Source organism: Columba livia, chromosome 18 (genome assembly GCF_036013475.1).
Source record: "Columba livia isolate bColLiv1 breed racing homer chromosome 18, bColLiv1.pat.W.v2, whole genome shotgun sequence".
Taxonomy (NCBI): Eukaryota; Metazoa; Chordata; class Aves; order Columbiformes; family Columbidae; genus Columba; species Columba livia.
In genome coordinates, this window is record NC_088619.1 from 9,154,551 (window position 1) to 9,170,998 (window position 16,448).

Genomic DNA, 16,448 nt, shown 5'->3' on the forward strand with positions numbered 1-16,448 from the left:
GCTGACGCTGCGTGCTTCTCAGCTGAACCTTTTCCACCGTGCCTACACAAGAAATTCGTATCGGTTGAACCAAACGTACAATTGTAAAGCGATCCAGCTGAGAGAACACAAAAGGCTACATGGAAGTTCTTATTATGCTTTAAATTAGACTTGTTCAAATCATGTAATAACGAGTTCCATAAAGACTCAAAAATGCACTGCAAACAAACAAACAAAAAAGTATTTGCAAGGTGTTTAACTAACATAGTTAAAAAGGCAACCTAACACAGCCCAAGGCATTTAAATACAACGTGAAGCGTTTCAGGGAATTTCTGCCTTATTCTGCCTCCTCTCAGAGCTTGCCTTGACCCCATGTAAACAGAAGCTGTACATTTGTGACTCTCCTGTTTAAAGGACAGGCTGGAGAGAACGTGCAAACGAGCAGCTGACTTCCTACCTTGTCGCTTCAGCATGTAGTAGGCATCCTTGATTTTGGATTCCTCCGGCAACGCCACTGTCCAGCTATACAGCAATTCAATGACTTTGGTCTTCACCTTCTCTGAGACTCGGTCTCCCAGGTACTATGAGTGGAAATAAGATGTGAATTTTCCACATTCCTCATTTCTTTTTAAGAATAAAGCCCAAGCCCAGAGAATAGGAGTTCAGTGACACACATTAAAAAGCCTGGATTACCAAATTCTAAGATGATCTAAGATACATCTTATTAAGATGAAAAAATGCTCCTCTAATGCATTTGAAGTAACAGCGAACAGAAGCTTTGTGATGATCTGCAGCAAAAGAAACAACAGCTATTCTGTTGGTTTCAGGATTTTGTTATGCAAAAATCACAGCAATACAGATACCACCCCCTCCACCGTCTTAAGGGAAAGAATTTTGGATGAGTTTGCTGCATCAACCATGCCTTGGGGTGCCTCTGCCTATTATCCCCATGTTACACTGATCCTGGGTGCCGAGGGACTTCACTCTTGACACAGCAAGTCGGCAGCAGAGCGAGGATTAGAACTCCAGGGTGTGTTGCCAAGTCTCTTGTTTTAACCTCTGCATCACACCTCTCATCCAATGGTGCTGGGGTTTTGGTTTTTTTAAAAACAACAGCCCAAGCTTTAGAAGCCCTGGAGTTTCTTGAAGGATTAAATCAGTACAGAGACTATATACTGATGTTAAATAAGTACAACTTACTGAGAAAACAGTAAGCAGAGCATAAAAAAAAACCCAAAACCTTTGCTAACGAATGGATTTGAATACAGGCTAATAAATGCAACGAGCCAACAGAGCACTGCAAACATTTTGGATGTTGCCTGTAGCTTAGGGAAGCCAAACAAAAAGTAAATACAGCGGTAAGGCTCAGGGACTGACCTTTGGAGACACAACTTTTATTAACTCGTTTAAAAAGCGAAACTTCCCTACTTCGTTATGAAATCTTCTCCCACAGTTCTTCATGCAAGCTTCCAGCACCTGCATTCAAGTAACAGAAACAGGGGCTGAAATGAACAGGAAAACGCTGCAGTGACAGCACAGCCACTTTCTGTGTCCAGGGGAACTGCAGGAGCCACCTCAGCGAGACACAGGCACGAATCTCCCGTCTTCAGGGGTGACGCTTCGAGACAGGCTGGTCTTCTCCCCTCACCTGGGTCAGTTATCTCACCATGAGTCTCATAACAATGGAAGATAACAAACAAAAGCAGAGGAAACTAAACCAAAGAGCAATCTGGCCACTTGGTCACTGTGCTCCCTCTCACTGCCCACCCCCAGCAGAGGGGAATCAGAGCATTTAGCCCCAGCTAACGCCACCAACACACTGTGCCCTCCCCCTTCTCCTCCGCACGGATGACGCCAAGTGGTACATAACTGGGTTTAAGAGAAGGGGTAAGGACTACCTACTGTCAGGGCTTGGACTGCCTCCCATTCCTGTGGCGACTGGATTTTGTGAGCCAGGAGCCTCACAGCAATCTGTGGCCTGAAACGAAGCAGATCCCCGTTACAAAAAGAGCAGGTGAACACGTTGAAAGAGATTCAGACTTTCACAAATTCCACTGTTTAAACGAGATGCCTTTCACGTAAGGGAGAGGAAATGCCATTTAGCACTTTTTGTCTTTCCATCAGCTAACAAGAGACGTTCAGCGCATCTTTGTGAGCCTGGGTGTTTGCACACTGGAAGGGAGGGAGGGCTGGCAGTCTGAGCCAGCAATTCCACATTCCTGCTTGGGAGGGGCCAAACAACTCCCAGTACAGTCCCCAGCCCGGGAAATCACTTCATTTCTCTTGCATTAGTTTCCTTTTTCCAGGAGAAATACTTCTTCCTTAGCTCACAGGAATGCTGTGACCCAGGAGGTTCCTCTGCTAAGCCTTGTGAAGATTTTAAAGACACGAAGACCCATCACGCACGAAGAGTTATGACCCCATTTTACAGACCGATTTGGGCTAGATGAGAACCCTGCAGCTGCAAAAGCTGATGTTAGAGGCAGAGCCAGAACTCCCCTTTTCCTAGCGCTGTGTGCATGAGCCATGCTACCCCTCCCAAAAGAGAAACCACACTTTGCAGCATCTTGTTTCTTTTGTGCACAGATCTTCCTTGCCGTATCAGTATACATAAAATAAAACATGAAAGTCTGATGATCAGACGATATACTTTAAACTGTAAGTATTAATTTGTGAAGCTTAGAGCAGTTTGGAACACCCACCCTTCAAGTTCTTTGTTGATCTGGTCGCAGAATCCAATGATGTATTCCCAGTCTTCTTGCCTGTTAGATGGGTTAGTGGCTTTATCTTTGATAAGAGAAAGAGAACGTATTACCAATCAAGCAAAAAAATCCCAACAAAACCAAAAAAAACCCAAACAGTTTAAAAGGTCCTTGATTTCCTAGAAAACAGCATTTGACATCTGTTGCCAACTATAACAAAAGGAGAAAGAAGTTCACACACGATATGTCTGCTCAGGGAAAAGGGTGCGTCCAAGTTGAGACATCCAAATATCCAGCGAGAATCACTGCTTTCCAAAAAAATAGGTGCCAAATCTCAAGTACTTAAAAACACACTGTTTCCATACTCCAAACGACAGTACAAGATAAAATATTTGAGCTCACACAGCTCCCCTCTGCCTGAAATGCTCTCTCTTTCTATTTAACATTAAATTCCTTAAAGGCTAAACCCTCACACTTTATACATAGGAAATTATTTTGTATTCCCTGGGAGTTTTGTAGAGTAAGAGCTGGAACATCAGCTGTTTAATATAAGCCATTTAGCACTAACACTTGTTATTAGAGTGCCAGCTGACTTGTTAGATGCCTTCGCGTTTCTCCTAGAATGATGAGCCGAAATTTATTATTATACATTGAGATGTTCTCGCAAGTAATAAACACCACAGCATGTACCTGATCGGGAATTCAAATCCTAGATGCTCAAACTGAGAGACGGATGCGCTCCTGCCTGGGCTATTTCGGGCTCCTGAAGGATGTTCCCTCGGGTACCGGGGCCTTGCTTATTGCACTGATTGCAGAACAGTGAGCCCATCAGCATCTTTTTTTGTTACGAATGCATCTTCTCCACGTATTCTACTTCACTGTGATGGAGCACTGAGCTTACAACAGAGAAGATTCCTGCTTTAACCTAGTTTTCTAGGCAAGACGACCGGACAGGATGATTTTTCTTTCTTGTAAGGGAAGAAAGAATGCACTGTAGGTATATAAGGGCTAGCATTTAAGAAGCCTTCCTTAAAATTTTAATACCATAGAGATACAGAAAATATTGCTTAGCCAGATAGTATAGAGCAGGGGATGAAGGACAGGAAAAACACCAGCACACATCCCTGCACTGTCATCATAGAGGGAAGCTTAACGAAGTAAACACACGCTACACTACAAAGGGACATTTTTTATCATCATTAAAACATATCCTGTTACCTTTTCCTAGACAAACAAACACAGCTGTCAAACAGCTACTCCTAAACCTCACTTCCACAGGGCACCTCCATCCTCCTTGCAAGGTTTGCTCGGATTTTCCTCCCCGAGGAAGGATAATTGTAAAGCAGTTTTGTAAATGGATTGCACCTGCAGAGGTGACTCTGTGCCCACTGCTGACTTTCATGGGACCCGAGATAAGCAAAGGCAGCAGCCAGGGAGGGACTCACCGTAGGTTCACATCTTGTTGCACAAGCTGAGCTACCAAAGCTATTTCTTGAACTCAGGAGATTCAAGGCAGGCTAAGCTTAAAACGCTGCAGAGCCAAGCGACTGTTCAAAACACATATGGCACTTCAACCTTATTACCACGCTCACGGCTGCTGAACACCCTGGAAGCATCACGGAACTGTGGACTTACAACAATGTAAAGCCTTTTCACGCAAGGCAAACGGCATCATGCACGGTTCGGTGCTCCAAAGCACCTCTGCGGGCCTAGATGAGAGAAATAGAGTTCCCGGCTGGAGCTAATGGGATTTATTTTATAAATAAAGGAAGAGCACAAACAAGTAAGAACAGTCAAACTAAATGAACTCTATGCTGGCTGCACATCCTAAAATTAAGAAAGATCGGGTACTAAAAGGAAAACGTAACCAACGTTTCCGTGTTCCAAATGTTAATTTGAAGCTGTTCTGAACATCTCCAGAGATTTCTTGGAACGACACTGGATTGGTTCACACTCTCAGATTAGAGTTCAGATTCACCTAAATTTTTTCACCTGCAGCTCTCACATAAAGACAGTAAAGCCTCGGGAGGGGAGAGAGATTACTGCAGGGAAGTTACGTTCCACATGAAGAACCTCCTTATTTCTAACATTCATAAAATACCCAGGTGAAAGCCCAGTTCATAAAAGCTAATAAGCCTGACCAGAAGCCCTGCCCTGGCTCTGGAGATGGATGCGTTTGTGTGACACAACGCAACGGTGTATACAGAGACTCATTAGCAATCTCAGTTACAGCCACAGAACATCATCCAGCTCATCCCAGGTGAGCTAAATTACCTCGCTTTTTACCTTTTCAAGACAACCCTTCATGAAGGTGCATCACGCCTATGAAGGTATAACCTAAAGTCCCCTATTTTTATGCGGGATGCTTAAAATGTGGGTAGGAAGCTCCTTGTGGTGCCTTATAAATATGCTTCAATCCTTACATGAAAGGATTTATTACAGTTTGGTGCTCTGGAATATCAAATCCTTGGCTCCTCTGTTGAAACTGCCAACAAAGGCCCATTTGATACTGGTTATAAAGTTTGTTTTCGGAGATGCTTGTCGACCAGGTCCCACCCTGAAAATCCCATTTCACATTGGCAACCGAGTGAATCTGAATCAAAAACCCGGGAACGAAAGTCTTGGCACTACCACAGTCATGTCACCGCTTCGCATGTGTAAAGTCGCTTCATACTTGACCTGAGTGTCAGGGCCATTCAGCCTGTAGTTGTTCTGCTAAACCCTGAAACGCTAATGAGTCAATATGCAGATGCATCATTAGGTATGAAACAAAGGTGGTTATTTTCTCTGTGGAGAAATGGCGTTGGAATGCAGAGAACCACAGACCATTAACTGACTGGTAATGAACGCTCATATTTTCCTGGGTTTACTTCTCAATCAAAATGAGACAAAAGCCACCAAAACCCAACAAAGGGTTTCCCTGGGTCAGGCTTAGCATATGAATTGGAAATCTCCAGCCCAAGCATGTTGAGTCTAACAGTGGGATTCTGCTTGTATCCCCGGGAGGAGAAGCAGAATGCTGACCCATGACATTACAACCAAAAAATAAATTAAGACAATCATAATATTCTATCCATCTGCATTTATTACATACCTGAACACTGCCTAAGCCTGACATGAGTGTGATACAATGAGCTTCCTTTAGGATGCGGGAGAACAGTCAGTGCTAAAATCAAAGGATCCAGCTGTGTTTGTACAACTGACATTATTTTCTAACCTCCTGTTTCAGTTAAGTACAGAAGAGCTGCTGGTAGGGAGAGGACAGAAAGGATCACTTCTCATCCCAGCTGCTTGAAATAAGGCAGGAGACACGCAGATGCTCCATCATCCCTGGCTGAAGTGCAGATCCTGCTGCAGTATCAGGACACGAGGATTACGTTACTTTATGGGTCTATGACTCCACCTGATGACAGAGACGGGGCAGCACAGAAGGCTGCGAACCACCGGGACAGGGGAAAATCATTGGCAAGAAGACATTTGCATCTCCCCGTGACTGGGAGGTTGGCTGAGCGATTCTGGCCCTTCCCTCCGGTGAGGGCACAGCGGGGACAGACCCCCAACGTTTGCGCAGCACAGCTCTGTGGTGGTTACAAACCTCAGGAGGCCTGGGGAAAGCCCTTGGATGCACCAGCCCTTGCAGTGCCCGGTGACTCAGGCACAGCAAACGCTCTGTGCTCCCCAGCCAGGGCAGCACCGGCCACCCCAGCAGTGACCTGGCACAAACACGTCCCCTTCAGCGAGACAGCAACGCTCACCCCGGGAAAAACGTGTCCCCCTCTGCAATCGGGTTCACTACAGTATTTCTTACCGTGAGCAAGGCCTTTGCAACACCGCCCTTTGGCATCTGTTCTGCGGTGCAGAATGCCCTCCCGCTCGGCCAAGGAGAGAGACCTTCTCTCTTCGCTCCCACAATCAATAAATAACCCCACAAAACAAACAGCTTGGAAGCTTTCCAGGCAATACAACCTAAAATATCCTTCCTACTAGAGATATTTTCACACATAAACCGAACTGGGTGAGTCAGTTCTCCTCAGAGGAAGATTAAAAGGAAGGGATGTGGGTGTTTCTTCATGTGTCTCAGTGGCTACAATAAAAGATATTGACAAACTGTGGGAGTTCAGAGGAGGAGCAAAAGCGGTGAGAAGACAGAAGGGATTGATCTAAAATGAGACGAGCTGAAGACACCATTTAGCCAGTAACTCCTATAACAGATAATGCTGCCATGTATGTGTTTGAATTTTATATAAAAATACCAAGAAAGAAAAGGAATTATTTAATCTTGTTTATGGAAGGATAACTCCAAAAGGGTAATAGGTTTTATAGTCTAAGGTATTCAGGGTAACAACCATCTTCTGCTGTTTGCCCAGTACCCAACTACTTACGAACTTCACTCACTGCTGTAATCAGACAGATAAGTATTAAAAAAAGAAGAAAATCTAGGCAACAAGCTAGGGATGTGCCGGATAGTCTCCCAGGGACAGCAGCCGGAGCCCTGTGCGTGGAATATATAAAAACCAATTACTGGTATGACTGATTCATTCAAGAATCATCTCCCGGTGCGCCGGGTTGGGATCCCACAGCGCCAGGTTCTGCACAACCAGCATCCCCAGGGCCGGCCGGACCACGGACAACCGGGACAGACACACCACGGGGAGACACAGCGGCGGCCGCGGGCGAACGGGCCACGGGGTTTGCTCTTCCCTGTCTCTAACGCTCGAGATCCTGTGACAAAAATACTTTCCGCGGATAAAGGATGTTGAATGTTGCGGTCTGTGTGGCACGTTCACCCGCCACCGCTGCCGGGCGTGAGGCAGAACTTGTCTGCTCGAGAAGCACGGTTGTGTAACACATCAACACCTTTCATTTGGGAAACCCCTACAGGTCCCAACCTCACGCACAGCACTGAGGCGCTGACCAAAACCCAGACAAGCGAAGAAGACAGAGCAAGGACGGACAGGTACCGTGAGATTTTATGGTAAAAAACCACAATACATTAAAAAAATAAAAGCAAAAAGTCTTGCAGGCGCTGAGCAAGGTGAGCTATAAACCTCCCAGCCAAGGAGCACACTGAGGGGTGACAGCCCAAACCGCAGCTCTGCGGTGACTCGTGGCGACCCCGGGGCGGCCTCAGCCCCGCAGACGGAGGTCCCTGCCCCGGGGAACCGTCCCAGGGAGCTCACACACCGCCCACCCTCCCCCGGACGGCACCGCCGCGGCCCCGGCCGCCTCAGGGACGCCCCTCGCTCAGGGGAGCGGAGGCGATGGGACGGGGCCGGGGCTGGGGGGGCCGGGCCGAAGGGAGCGGGGCCGGGGCCGGGGCCGGCGGGTACTCACTCAGCCACGACTCCAGGCTCTCCCCTTCCGCCTCCGCCATGTTGCCGGGCCGGCCCGAGGCCCCGCCCCGGCCGCGCGAGAGCCGAGCGGAGCGGAGGGGCGGGGCAGGTGTAAGGACCGCCCCTCCAAGGTCCCGCCCCCTCCCCGCCCTGGTACCGCCCCCTTCCCGCCCCGTCCCGGCGGAAGATGGCGGCCCCCAGCGCGGCGGGGCTGGCCCGGCGGTTGCGGGCCTGGCTGCCCCGGTGAGCGGGGCTTTGGGGGGACCTGCAACCGAGACATCCGCAGCAAGCGCGGGGGCGTTCCCCGGGCCGGGTTCGCTGTTCCCTGGGCTGGCGCGTGTCTCCGTGGGGGGTCGCTGGGCCCTGAGCGGGGGCTGGTGTGCGGGTGCGGGTGGGGCCTGGCAGGGCAGGACCCCGCTGCCCCTGCGTGCAGTTCTGTTTGTGTGGGAAAATATCTCTAGGAGGAAGGATGTTTAAGGTTGTATCGCCGGGAAAGCTTCCTGACTCTTTGTTTTATGGGGTTATTTATTAATCGTGGGAGTGAGGAGGTTCCACTTAAATATTAGAAGAAGCTTCTTCATGGTGAGGGTGGCAGAGCCTGGCCCAGGCTGCCCAGGGAGGTTGTGGAGTCTCCTTCTGTGCAGACATTCCAACCCGCCTGGACACCTTCCTGTGTAACCTCATCTGGGTGTTCCTGCTCCATGGGGGGATTGCACTGGGTGAGCTTTCCAGGTCCCTTCCTGGCCGGGAGCACAGAGCATTTCGTGTGCGGGGGGGAGCTGTGCAGACCAGGAATGCAGAGCGCAAAGAGCCTTCTAGTTCTGCAGCAAAGCTCTGTGCCCTGTCGTTGATCTGTCGTTGATTTGTGCCTCTGGCTGTGCGGCAGCGATGGGGAGGATGGCAGAGGCGCCTCTCAAGTCGAATGTCCCAGATGGGTTCACATCCTCCACGTCCCTGTCACGGCGAGGCGCGTGCAGCAGCTCACAGCTCCCCTCCTCCTTGTGTTCTTTGCAGGCTGACGCAGGTGAGGTGGAGCCGCTACAACCCCAGTTACTTAGAGCCAGAAGTGAACAAGGAATTGTATCAGAAACCTTTTGAGGAGCTGTCAGAGGAGGAGAAGGAAAAAATGGAGCTTAAGGCTGTTCGACCCATAAAAGCTGCTCCCCCCACTCTCTCCAGCTCTGTGTTCAGTGACCCGATGATCAGGTCAGAGAGAGCGTCGTGTCCTCTGTTGCAGCTGGGTCCCACGGAGCCAAAATCCTTGGGAGCTGTGCTGTCCTCCTCAGCCTTCGCTTGCTGTGCTGCACGTCGCTGTTACTGCACAATCCCTTTATTCAGGCTAATCTTTTTCCCACAAAGCCAGTCCATTGACTGACAGCGATTAGAGATAATTTCAGCATATCTGGCAGCACCCAGACTTAAACATGGGAACAACACAAGGGGGGGACTTATTTCTGTGGGTGATAAAATCAGAACTTAAGTCAGATCACATTTGGCTTTGTGTTTACAGTAAATTCACCAATATGATGATGAAGAATGGAAATAAAGTGCTGGCCAGAAGCCTCATGTCTCAGGTGAGAACTTGTTTCTTCTCACTATTATGTTAAAACAACACAAAATAGAAGGCTGGGACATCAAGCCCACTGGAATTAGGAATTAACCAGAACTTGGGTCATCTCTACAGTCCTAACACATTTCCCTCTGCACACATGATATCTCTCACCGTTATTTCCCTGACCAGATGTACATTTTGTACAAGCCCCAACCTCATTCACTTCACAGACCAAGTGGTGATAGCTTAGTGGAGAACCTTTAGCATCACTTGGTGCTTATATAGAATCATAGAATCATTTAGGTTGAGAAAGACCACTCTACTTTGTCCCTTCCCTCCTCAGCCTCCTTGCCCCAAATGTAATGTTCAGTGAAGAGCTGGAAGAGGGTGAAGTAAAACTTAAGAGAATCCCTGACTGGCTTGTTGCCTACAGGGCTAGAAAACCAGCTGCAGGCTCAAGTGGAAACGTGGTGCTTGTATAAGCAATGTATTTTCATGGAGTGGGATAATCCATCTGCTCTGCATGTCTCCTTGTCTTTGTCCCAAGACTCTAGAGGCCATTAAGAGGAAGCAGCTGGAGAAGTACCACAAAGCTCCAGAAGATGAGAAGGAGGCAATTGAATGCAACCCTTACGTCATTTTCCACCAGGCTCTGAAGAACTGCCAGCCCATCATCGGGCTCAGCAGCATCACCAGAGGAGGCAAAACCTACCAGGTGAAAACGAGGGGCTGGGAGCACGTCTGGCCAGGAGAGAATTCGCTGGGGAAGCGGATGCGCGGGTTTCACCCCTTCAGCTCAGGCTTTCCTCTCCTTGGAAAGAGCCGCTTTGCAATCTGGGTTAAAACAGGTCCTAAAAACACTGTCCAAGATCATGCCCCAGCCTGTGAGTGGGGTAATTCCTTCTCAGCATTGGTGTCTGCTCATCTGACTAGGTAAGGAGTATTCAGCAAATGTTGTCCAAGGAGACAGAGATCAGTGGTGGGCAGCAGAAGAATTGGCAGTGCCAGGACTACCAGACCTACCCTCTCTGCTGCATCATGTTGCTGGGGTAGAGGCCCCAAAGCCCTGAGGAGGGTCAGCGCAGCAGAAAAGGTCAACTAGCTACAGTGCGGTGTTTGAAACACGAGCAGAACCTGTCTCTCAGGATGGGCTCTGCGACACTCGAGACAGCCTGATGGAGAACGGAGATGCAGAGGCACAGCTGCATCGGTCAGCGCAGGGGAGTGGGGACCATCTGCCATCCCTGCGAACACAAACCAGCCAGGGTCCAGTTCCCAAACAGGCCACAAGTCCTCACAAAGGCCCAGGGCTGATTAGAATATCCATTTTGGTAGAAACAGACAGTTTCTATGGACAGGGGAGGTGAATTGGCACAGATCAGCTGTTGGGAGCTGGTCTTGCTGCAGAGAGCAGCGTGCTGCCACGGTGTAAATCTGCACGTGTCCAGCTGGGCCTGTGTGACCGCTGGAGAAGAGCAGGTTCCTGCACCCTCACGGTGCGATAACTTGCGGTTTGAACCTTTCCCAGGTCCCGGTCCCTCTGAAGGACAATCGGAAGCGTTTCCTGGCCATGAAGTGGTTAATCACCGAGTGCAGGGAGAACAAGAATCGTCGGACACTGATGCCCGAGAAGCTCTCCCAGGAGCTGCTCCAGGCCTTCAACAACGAAGGGCCCGTCATCAAGAAGAAGCACGTGCTGCACAAGATGGCAGAGGCCAACCGGGCTTACGCCCACTTTCGCTGGTGGTAGGGACAGCGCAGGGGACACGATGCCACCAGCCCAGGGCCACCTGCCGGGGAGAAAGGGGAAGATCCCTTCCAGGCAGCTTCTGAACTAAACCGGGGAAAGCGCCTCCAATCCCCACAGAGTTCATTTCCTTTGTGCTTGTTTGGATGGGGGAAGGGGAATCGGAAAGTGTTACTGACCCCTGCACGGATACTCCAGTTATTTCATAATCACTTTCCTGTGAAGAGAAGCCTCAGATGTTTTTCTTAGAGCAATGCTATACAAAATAATCTTCCACTTACCTGTTTCCTGGGGAAAGTCCTGTATCAGCGATGGTTTTGGCTGCACAGCTAAAAGCAGAGCTGAATGCTTTCCCCCCCCACCATAACCAGCCTTAGTGTGATTGGTACAAAAGGCAACGAAAGGCTTTTTTTGATCTTTGGTCCTGGTCATCGGCAGCATTATCTGGACAGATTTTACGGGAATGTTAACAGAAGAAAATAAAACCAGTTTTACGGGGAAGGTTTCTCGATTCCAAATCTTCGTTGCTTGAATCTCACGGTGCTTTTTCCAGCTACCCTGGTTGTGTAAAGCCGCGCTGACACCCTGCATTGATGACAAAATGGTTATCACAGCCTTAAGGCTTCAGTCAGGACTTCTAAGTATTGTCCGTAGCTCAGAAGCTGCATAGAGAGAAGGCAGGAGCCGTGTTAGTGGAAAACTTTTATTAGAAAAAAATCCTTCAATAGACTATTTTGTTTCCTTTCTTCCTCTCCCATTCTTATAAGAAACATACCATAGTTGAAAGTCGCTAAATTCTGAAAAAAACATGATGGTAATTGTATAAAACTTACAAAACCTGTTCTAGCTACGTGTGCTCAGGGCCCTGTCCTGCTGCAGGTGTTGGTGGCTGGGGACCCGTGGGGGAGGCTGTTGCATGCAGGTGCAGCCAGGGTGCTGGAAAGAGTGTGGGAAAAACAACACTGGGTCGAGCTGTTGGTGAGGCCACAGCGTCTTCTGTGACTTGTCCTGGAGAACCAGGGACGACCTGAGCTGTGAAAGATTTCCTGAAATGCTCACAGCCTAAACTGTGCTTGCCTTAACACACATCTCAAATGCTGGTTTGAGCGAGAAGCCTTCCTCGCCCTTTGCTGGCAGCAGCCCAATATTAGATTAAATCAGTGGAAGAACTTGCTGGGTTAAACGTGCCCTGCCCGTCCCGCTGCTCCAGACCTCCAGAGTCAGGCTGGCCGCAGCGGCAGCCGGACAGTGACATGTCCAGGGGCTCCGGCCAGTGTAAATCCTATTTACAGGAAGTGCTAAAAAACATCATGAAAATAAATTCCAACTTGGTGTGAAGCTTGCTGGTGAAAGTGCTGGGGACTTCTCCCCACCTCTGCCGTAGAGGTTAATCCATCACTTCGCTGTAATAGTATTTCTGGGCAGCGTCCGTCATCTTCCAGTCGGCAGCTCGGAACTCGATGATCTCCAGCAGCAGGAGCTGGGACAGGGAGCTGAGTCCCTCCTGCAGGAGGAAGCCGTCTCGGAGGAGGGAGAAGAGCTCGTCCATCCGCTGGGAGTTCATCTTCTCCAGCTGCTCGCCGATGCGGTGGAGCTGTAGGACCAGGCAGTCCACCTTCAGAAGGAAGAGAAGAAGGCTGAGGACAAAGGAACAGGAAGGTTTGGCACATCTCTGTGGAGGTGCCCATCAGTCACTTATGGCCCAACTCATCCTGTTCCCTCTCTTCTAAATTTCCAACAGGTGAGGCTGGACATGAGGAATAAAATATTGATGCTGAGGGTGGTGAGAGCCTGTCCCAGGTTGGCCAGAGAGGTGGTGGATGAACCATCCCTGGAGACATCCCAGGCCAGGCTGGACGGGGCTCTGGGCAACCTGAGCTGGTGAAGATGTCCCTGCTCATGGCAGGGGGGGCACTGGGGGAGCTTTGAAGGTCCCTTCAACCCAAACTATTCTATGATTCTACAACGGTTCTGCTTCCCGAAAGTCACTGTGATCCAGGAGGCAGGAGAGGCTGGATCTGTTCTAGTAAAAGCACTGGAAAAGCACATCCTGAACCCCTCTGCCTCTCAGACAAAATTGCCAAAGAAATGCACCCGCAACAGGTAGAAAAACACTCATTTTCTGCAGGATGCCCACAAGAAGATGGCACTGACCTCTTCCTCCTTCCGCAGGCTGTCGGGTTGGGCCAGCCGGAACAGACAGTCGTAAACGGGGTTCACCAGAGCCATCATGGGCATGTTGTTCACCTGTAAGGAGCAGAAGCCACCGTCAGCTTGGAGCCAAAAAGGGCTCCAAGTTACTCCCTTGCTGCTTTTCAAAGAAGGGAGCAGAATTTTGTTGTGCTGCCAAATGCCAGATTGGCGGGATTTACGTAGGAGACCAGACATTTGAGTCTCAGGAGCCAGAGAAGCTGAACAAATGATGTAAAAAGCATCTATTTTTAAATGTAAGGAGGTAATCATGGAAATACACTTGTTGCAAGAGCATTTTTCCTGCCTGCAGCTCTGCTTGCATCAGTTTTACACCTACTCCAAGCAGGCATCCGAGTACACACACTGCAGCAAGGGCTTGCAGACAAACTCCATCAGTACATGGGCTAGAAATCATATGAGCACCCACAGGTCCCCCCCGGGACCTCACAGGAACTAAATCTGGGACATTTGGGAGCTGGCAAATCAGGGGATTTCAAACACCAGGTACAAAATGAGGAAGCTCAGACTTTGGGACAGTTCCCAGAGATGGTTCTGCCTCTCCAAGCCTCTTTGCTTGCCTGTCGGTAGCACCACCAGCATCCTCGTGCTGAGAACCAGCCCTGGGGCTCCGTACAAAACCCACCCAGCACCCTGCGGACCCCCAGGCCCTCTGGCACCCCGAGGCAGGAGCAGGCGGGTGCTTCGGCCCCGGCTCCTTACCCTCAGGTAGTCGAAGATGTTGCAGATGAAGGTGACGTAGCAGATCCAGGCCTGGAGCGAGCGGGTGCGCAGCTCCTCCCTGTCCTTGTACTCCTGCTGCAGCCGGTTCAGCAGGCTCCTCCGGAAGATGCTCTGGCCAACTTGTTTGCTCTCTGCCTATGAGCCCAGAAAAAACAGGGTGGAGGGATGAAATGGGGGTGTGAGAGGGGTGGGGGGATGCAGGACCACGCAGATACTGTCCTGTGATTGCCCAGAGCGACAAGAAAGCTACGACTAACTGCCTGTGCTCGCTGGCTGCTCGTCTGGATGCCACCACTGCATGGGGCAAGTGGCAGAAGAGGAGAAGCTGGAGAGTGAGAGCGCAGGGCTGGGCGAGGCCTCTCCTGGCCCAGCCTCAGGACAACCTGCACAGTTTAAGCGTTTCGCTGTCGCGGCACGAGGAGCTCTCACCTGGATGATGGTGTAGCAGATGCGTCCTGCCTCCTTGCTGAACACACAGTCTTTGAGGGACTGGTCCACAATAATATTGGCCACTTTCTCCAGGTCCACGTTGCTGGGGTCTGCAGAGAGGAGAAACACGGTCAGGACCCAGCACCCTTTTGTGCCCTGCTTGCTTTGGGGTACCTGGAAAACAACTGAGGTTGGCACAGGGCCTGGTACAACCACGTTATATGGTGCAAAACCTCATGTTTGCTCCCACATCCCCCTCTCACACTCCAGCTGTTTTGGAGATACCATCTCCGATGGAGCGCAGTCCTCCCAGGCTGGAGACACAGCTGTCATGATGGAAAAGCAATGGAGAAAAACAGGTAATACAAGAAGCAAGAAGTTGATCTGAACCTGGAATCCCAGCACCTCTTTGAAGTTGGGTTATCGAGAGCCAGATGTGCAAACTCCTGCTGGGTTTTGAACAGAGATGTGACAGGTGAGCAGGAGTCTGGGGGTGTGGGAGGACAAGACGGCCCCACAGCAGGAGGGACAGGGAGCAGGAACTGGGCACTGGAGAGGAGTGAGAGATGCTCAGAGCAGGAGAGGAGGGTACCCCACAATCAGGGAAAACCACGAGGACAAGAACCAGGAGCTGAGTTTGAACAACTGCACCATTGAACACTGGGGAGAAGGCGAGAGGGAGTAAGAAGGGGCAGGGAGCAAAAACCTTCCTGTAGAAGATTCGCCAGCAGCAGCTGGTCATGGATCAACAGCATTTACGGAACAGCTTTTCTATATTTAGCAACTGCTGTCCCTTAAAGGGGCCCAAGCATCCAGCCTCATTTACCATCCAAGCTGCGTGTGGCACAGGAACCGGCAAAAAGCCTGCTGACCTTTGAGGGCTGTTTTCAGCAGCTTCTGAGTCTCGCTGTCGAACGACTGTATTTTATACTCTTCTTTGCCTGTTTCCCCCATAACTGGCTTCCTCCAGGGGCAAGAGTCAGGGCAACGGATGGGCTAGTGACAGTCCCTGGGGAAAGAGCACACAGAGGTTAGCTGGACAGAGAGGGCAGAGCTTCACCGGCCGTTTGGCAAATCCCACCTGGCGCTGGAGCACAGGCTGCTCTCCTGACAGCCCCAAGGAAACTCCTCTGTTACGAGGACACCCACTCCAGTCCTAGATCCAAGCAAAGCTTCACTCCCACATCTTTTTAAGCCTTGTTTCCTACCAGCCTATGAACAGGACTCCATCTTCAGAGCATTTTTCTGATAGGAAAAATGTATTTCAGTCTGTTGATCTGCAGGTTCAAAGTGGACAGCACACCAAGGCAGCTCCTAAATATACCCATCTCACCACAGGTGACTTCCCTGTGGCTTCTTATCACAGGGAAACACATGCAGGAGCACCCTATGCAGCTTCTTCCTTGTGCCTTTGAAACACCCATTCAGCTGTTTTCACACAAAACCCTGGGAAGAATCAAGCCGGCACTGGAGCATCCCGGGCAGGCTCTCCCCAGGGTGCACCGGAGCCAGGCTCCCTCAGCTCCCACCAGACACAACAAGCTCTGCAGCCAAATCCCCAACAGCAACAGCTCCTGGCTCAGCCCCCTGCAGTCAAGCAGAGCTCTCTGCGGCACCAACAGCGCTCCCAAATACTCTCTAGATTAATTGTCTTCTGCTTTGTGATACAGCAAAGACAGCAAGACGGTACATATGGCACAGAGAGGAAGGGATTTGTTTGATACGCACACGAGATGATCTGCCGGACGCAAAATGCCGGGCTGGCCCGACCC

At 50.1% G+C, this 16,448-nt stretch overlaps 3 protein-coding genes across 5 annotated transcripts in view; 1 reads left to right on the forward strand and 2 right to left on the reverse strand.

Moving 5' to 3' along the window:
* Positions 1–8,150, reverse strand: part of GGA3 (golgi associated, gamma adaptin ear containing, ARF binding protein 3) — a 21,653-nt gene extending 13,503 nt beyond the window's left edge. Inside the window, exons 1-6 of one of the 3 annotated variants that reach the window (XM_065034059.1) lie at positions 8,016–8,150; positions 2,682–2,766; positions 1,882–1,957; positions 1,554–1,652; positions 1,357–1,455; positions 437–560 (exon numbers count right to left, since the gene is read on the reverse strand). In XM_065034059.1, the coding sequence (XP_064890131.1) occupies positions 437–560; positions 1,357–1,455; positions 1,554–1,652; positions 1,882–1,957; positions 2,682–2,766; positions 8,016–8,055 (523 nt within the window). In that variant the 5' untranslated portion in view covers positions 8,056–8,150. Of the gene's footprint in view, positions 1–436; positions 561–1,356; positions 1,456–1,553; positions 1,653–1,877; positions 1,958–2,681; positions 2,767–3,371; positions 3,638–8,015 lie in introns of those variants that run through there. The other 2 variants (XM_065034060.1, XM_021288482.2) reach the window with 2 other exon arrangements.
* Positions 8,120–11,814, forward strand: MRPS7 (mitochondrial ribosomal protein S7). Its single transcript, XM_065034074.1, has 5 exons — positions 8,120–8,257; positions 9,029–9,220; positions 9,525–9,588; positions 10,114–10,281; positions 11,095–11,814. The coding sequence occupies exons 1-5, from the start codon at positions 8,202–8,204 to the stop codon at positions 11,314–11,316; spliced, it is 702 nt and encodes a 233-aa protein (XP_064890146.1). The 5' UTR covers positions 8,120–8,201; the 3' UTR covers positions 11,317–11,814.
* Positions 11,815–12,002: 188 nt separating this feature from the next.
* On the reverse strand, positions 12,003–15,685 carry MIF4GD (MIF4G domain containing). Its single transcript, XM_065034076.1, has 5 exons — positions 15,549–15,685; positions 14,677–14,786; positions 14,227–14,382; positions 13,468–13,560; positions 12,003–12,928 (listed from the first exon to the last, which is right to left on the reverse strand). Exons 1-5 carry the CDS (start codon positions 15,628–15,630, stop codon positions 12,701–12,703), a joined length of 669 nt encoding a protein of 222 aa, XP_064890148.1. The 5' UTR covers positions 15,631–15,685; the 3' UTR covers positions 12,003–12,700.
* Between the last annotated feature and the right edge of the window lie 763 nt (positions 15,686–16,448).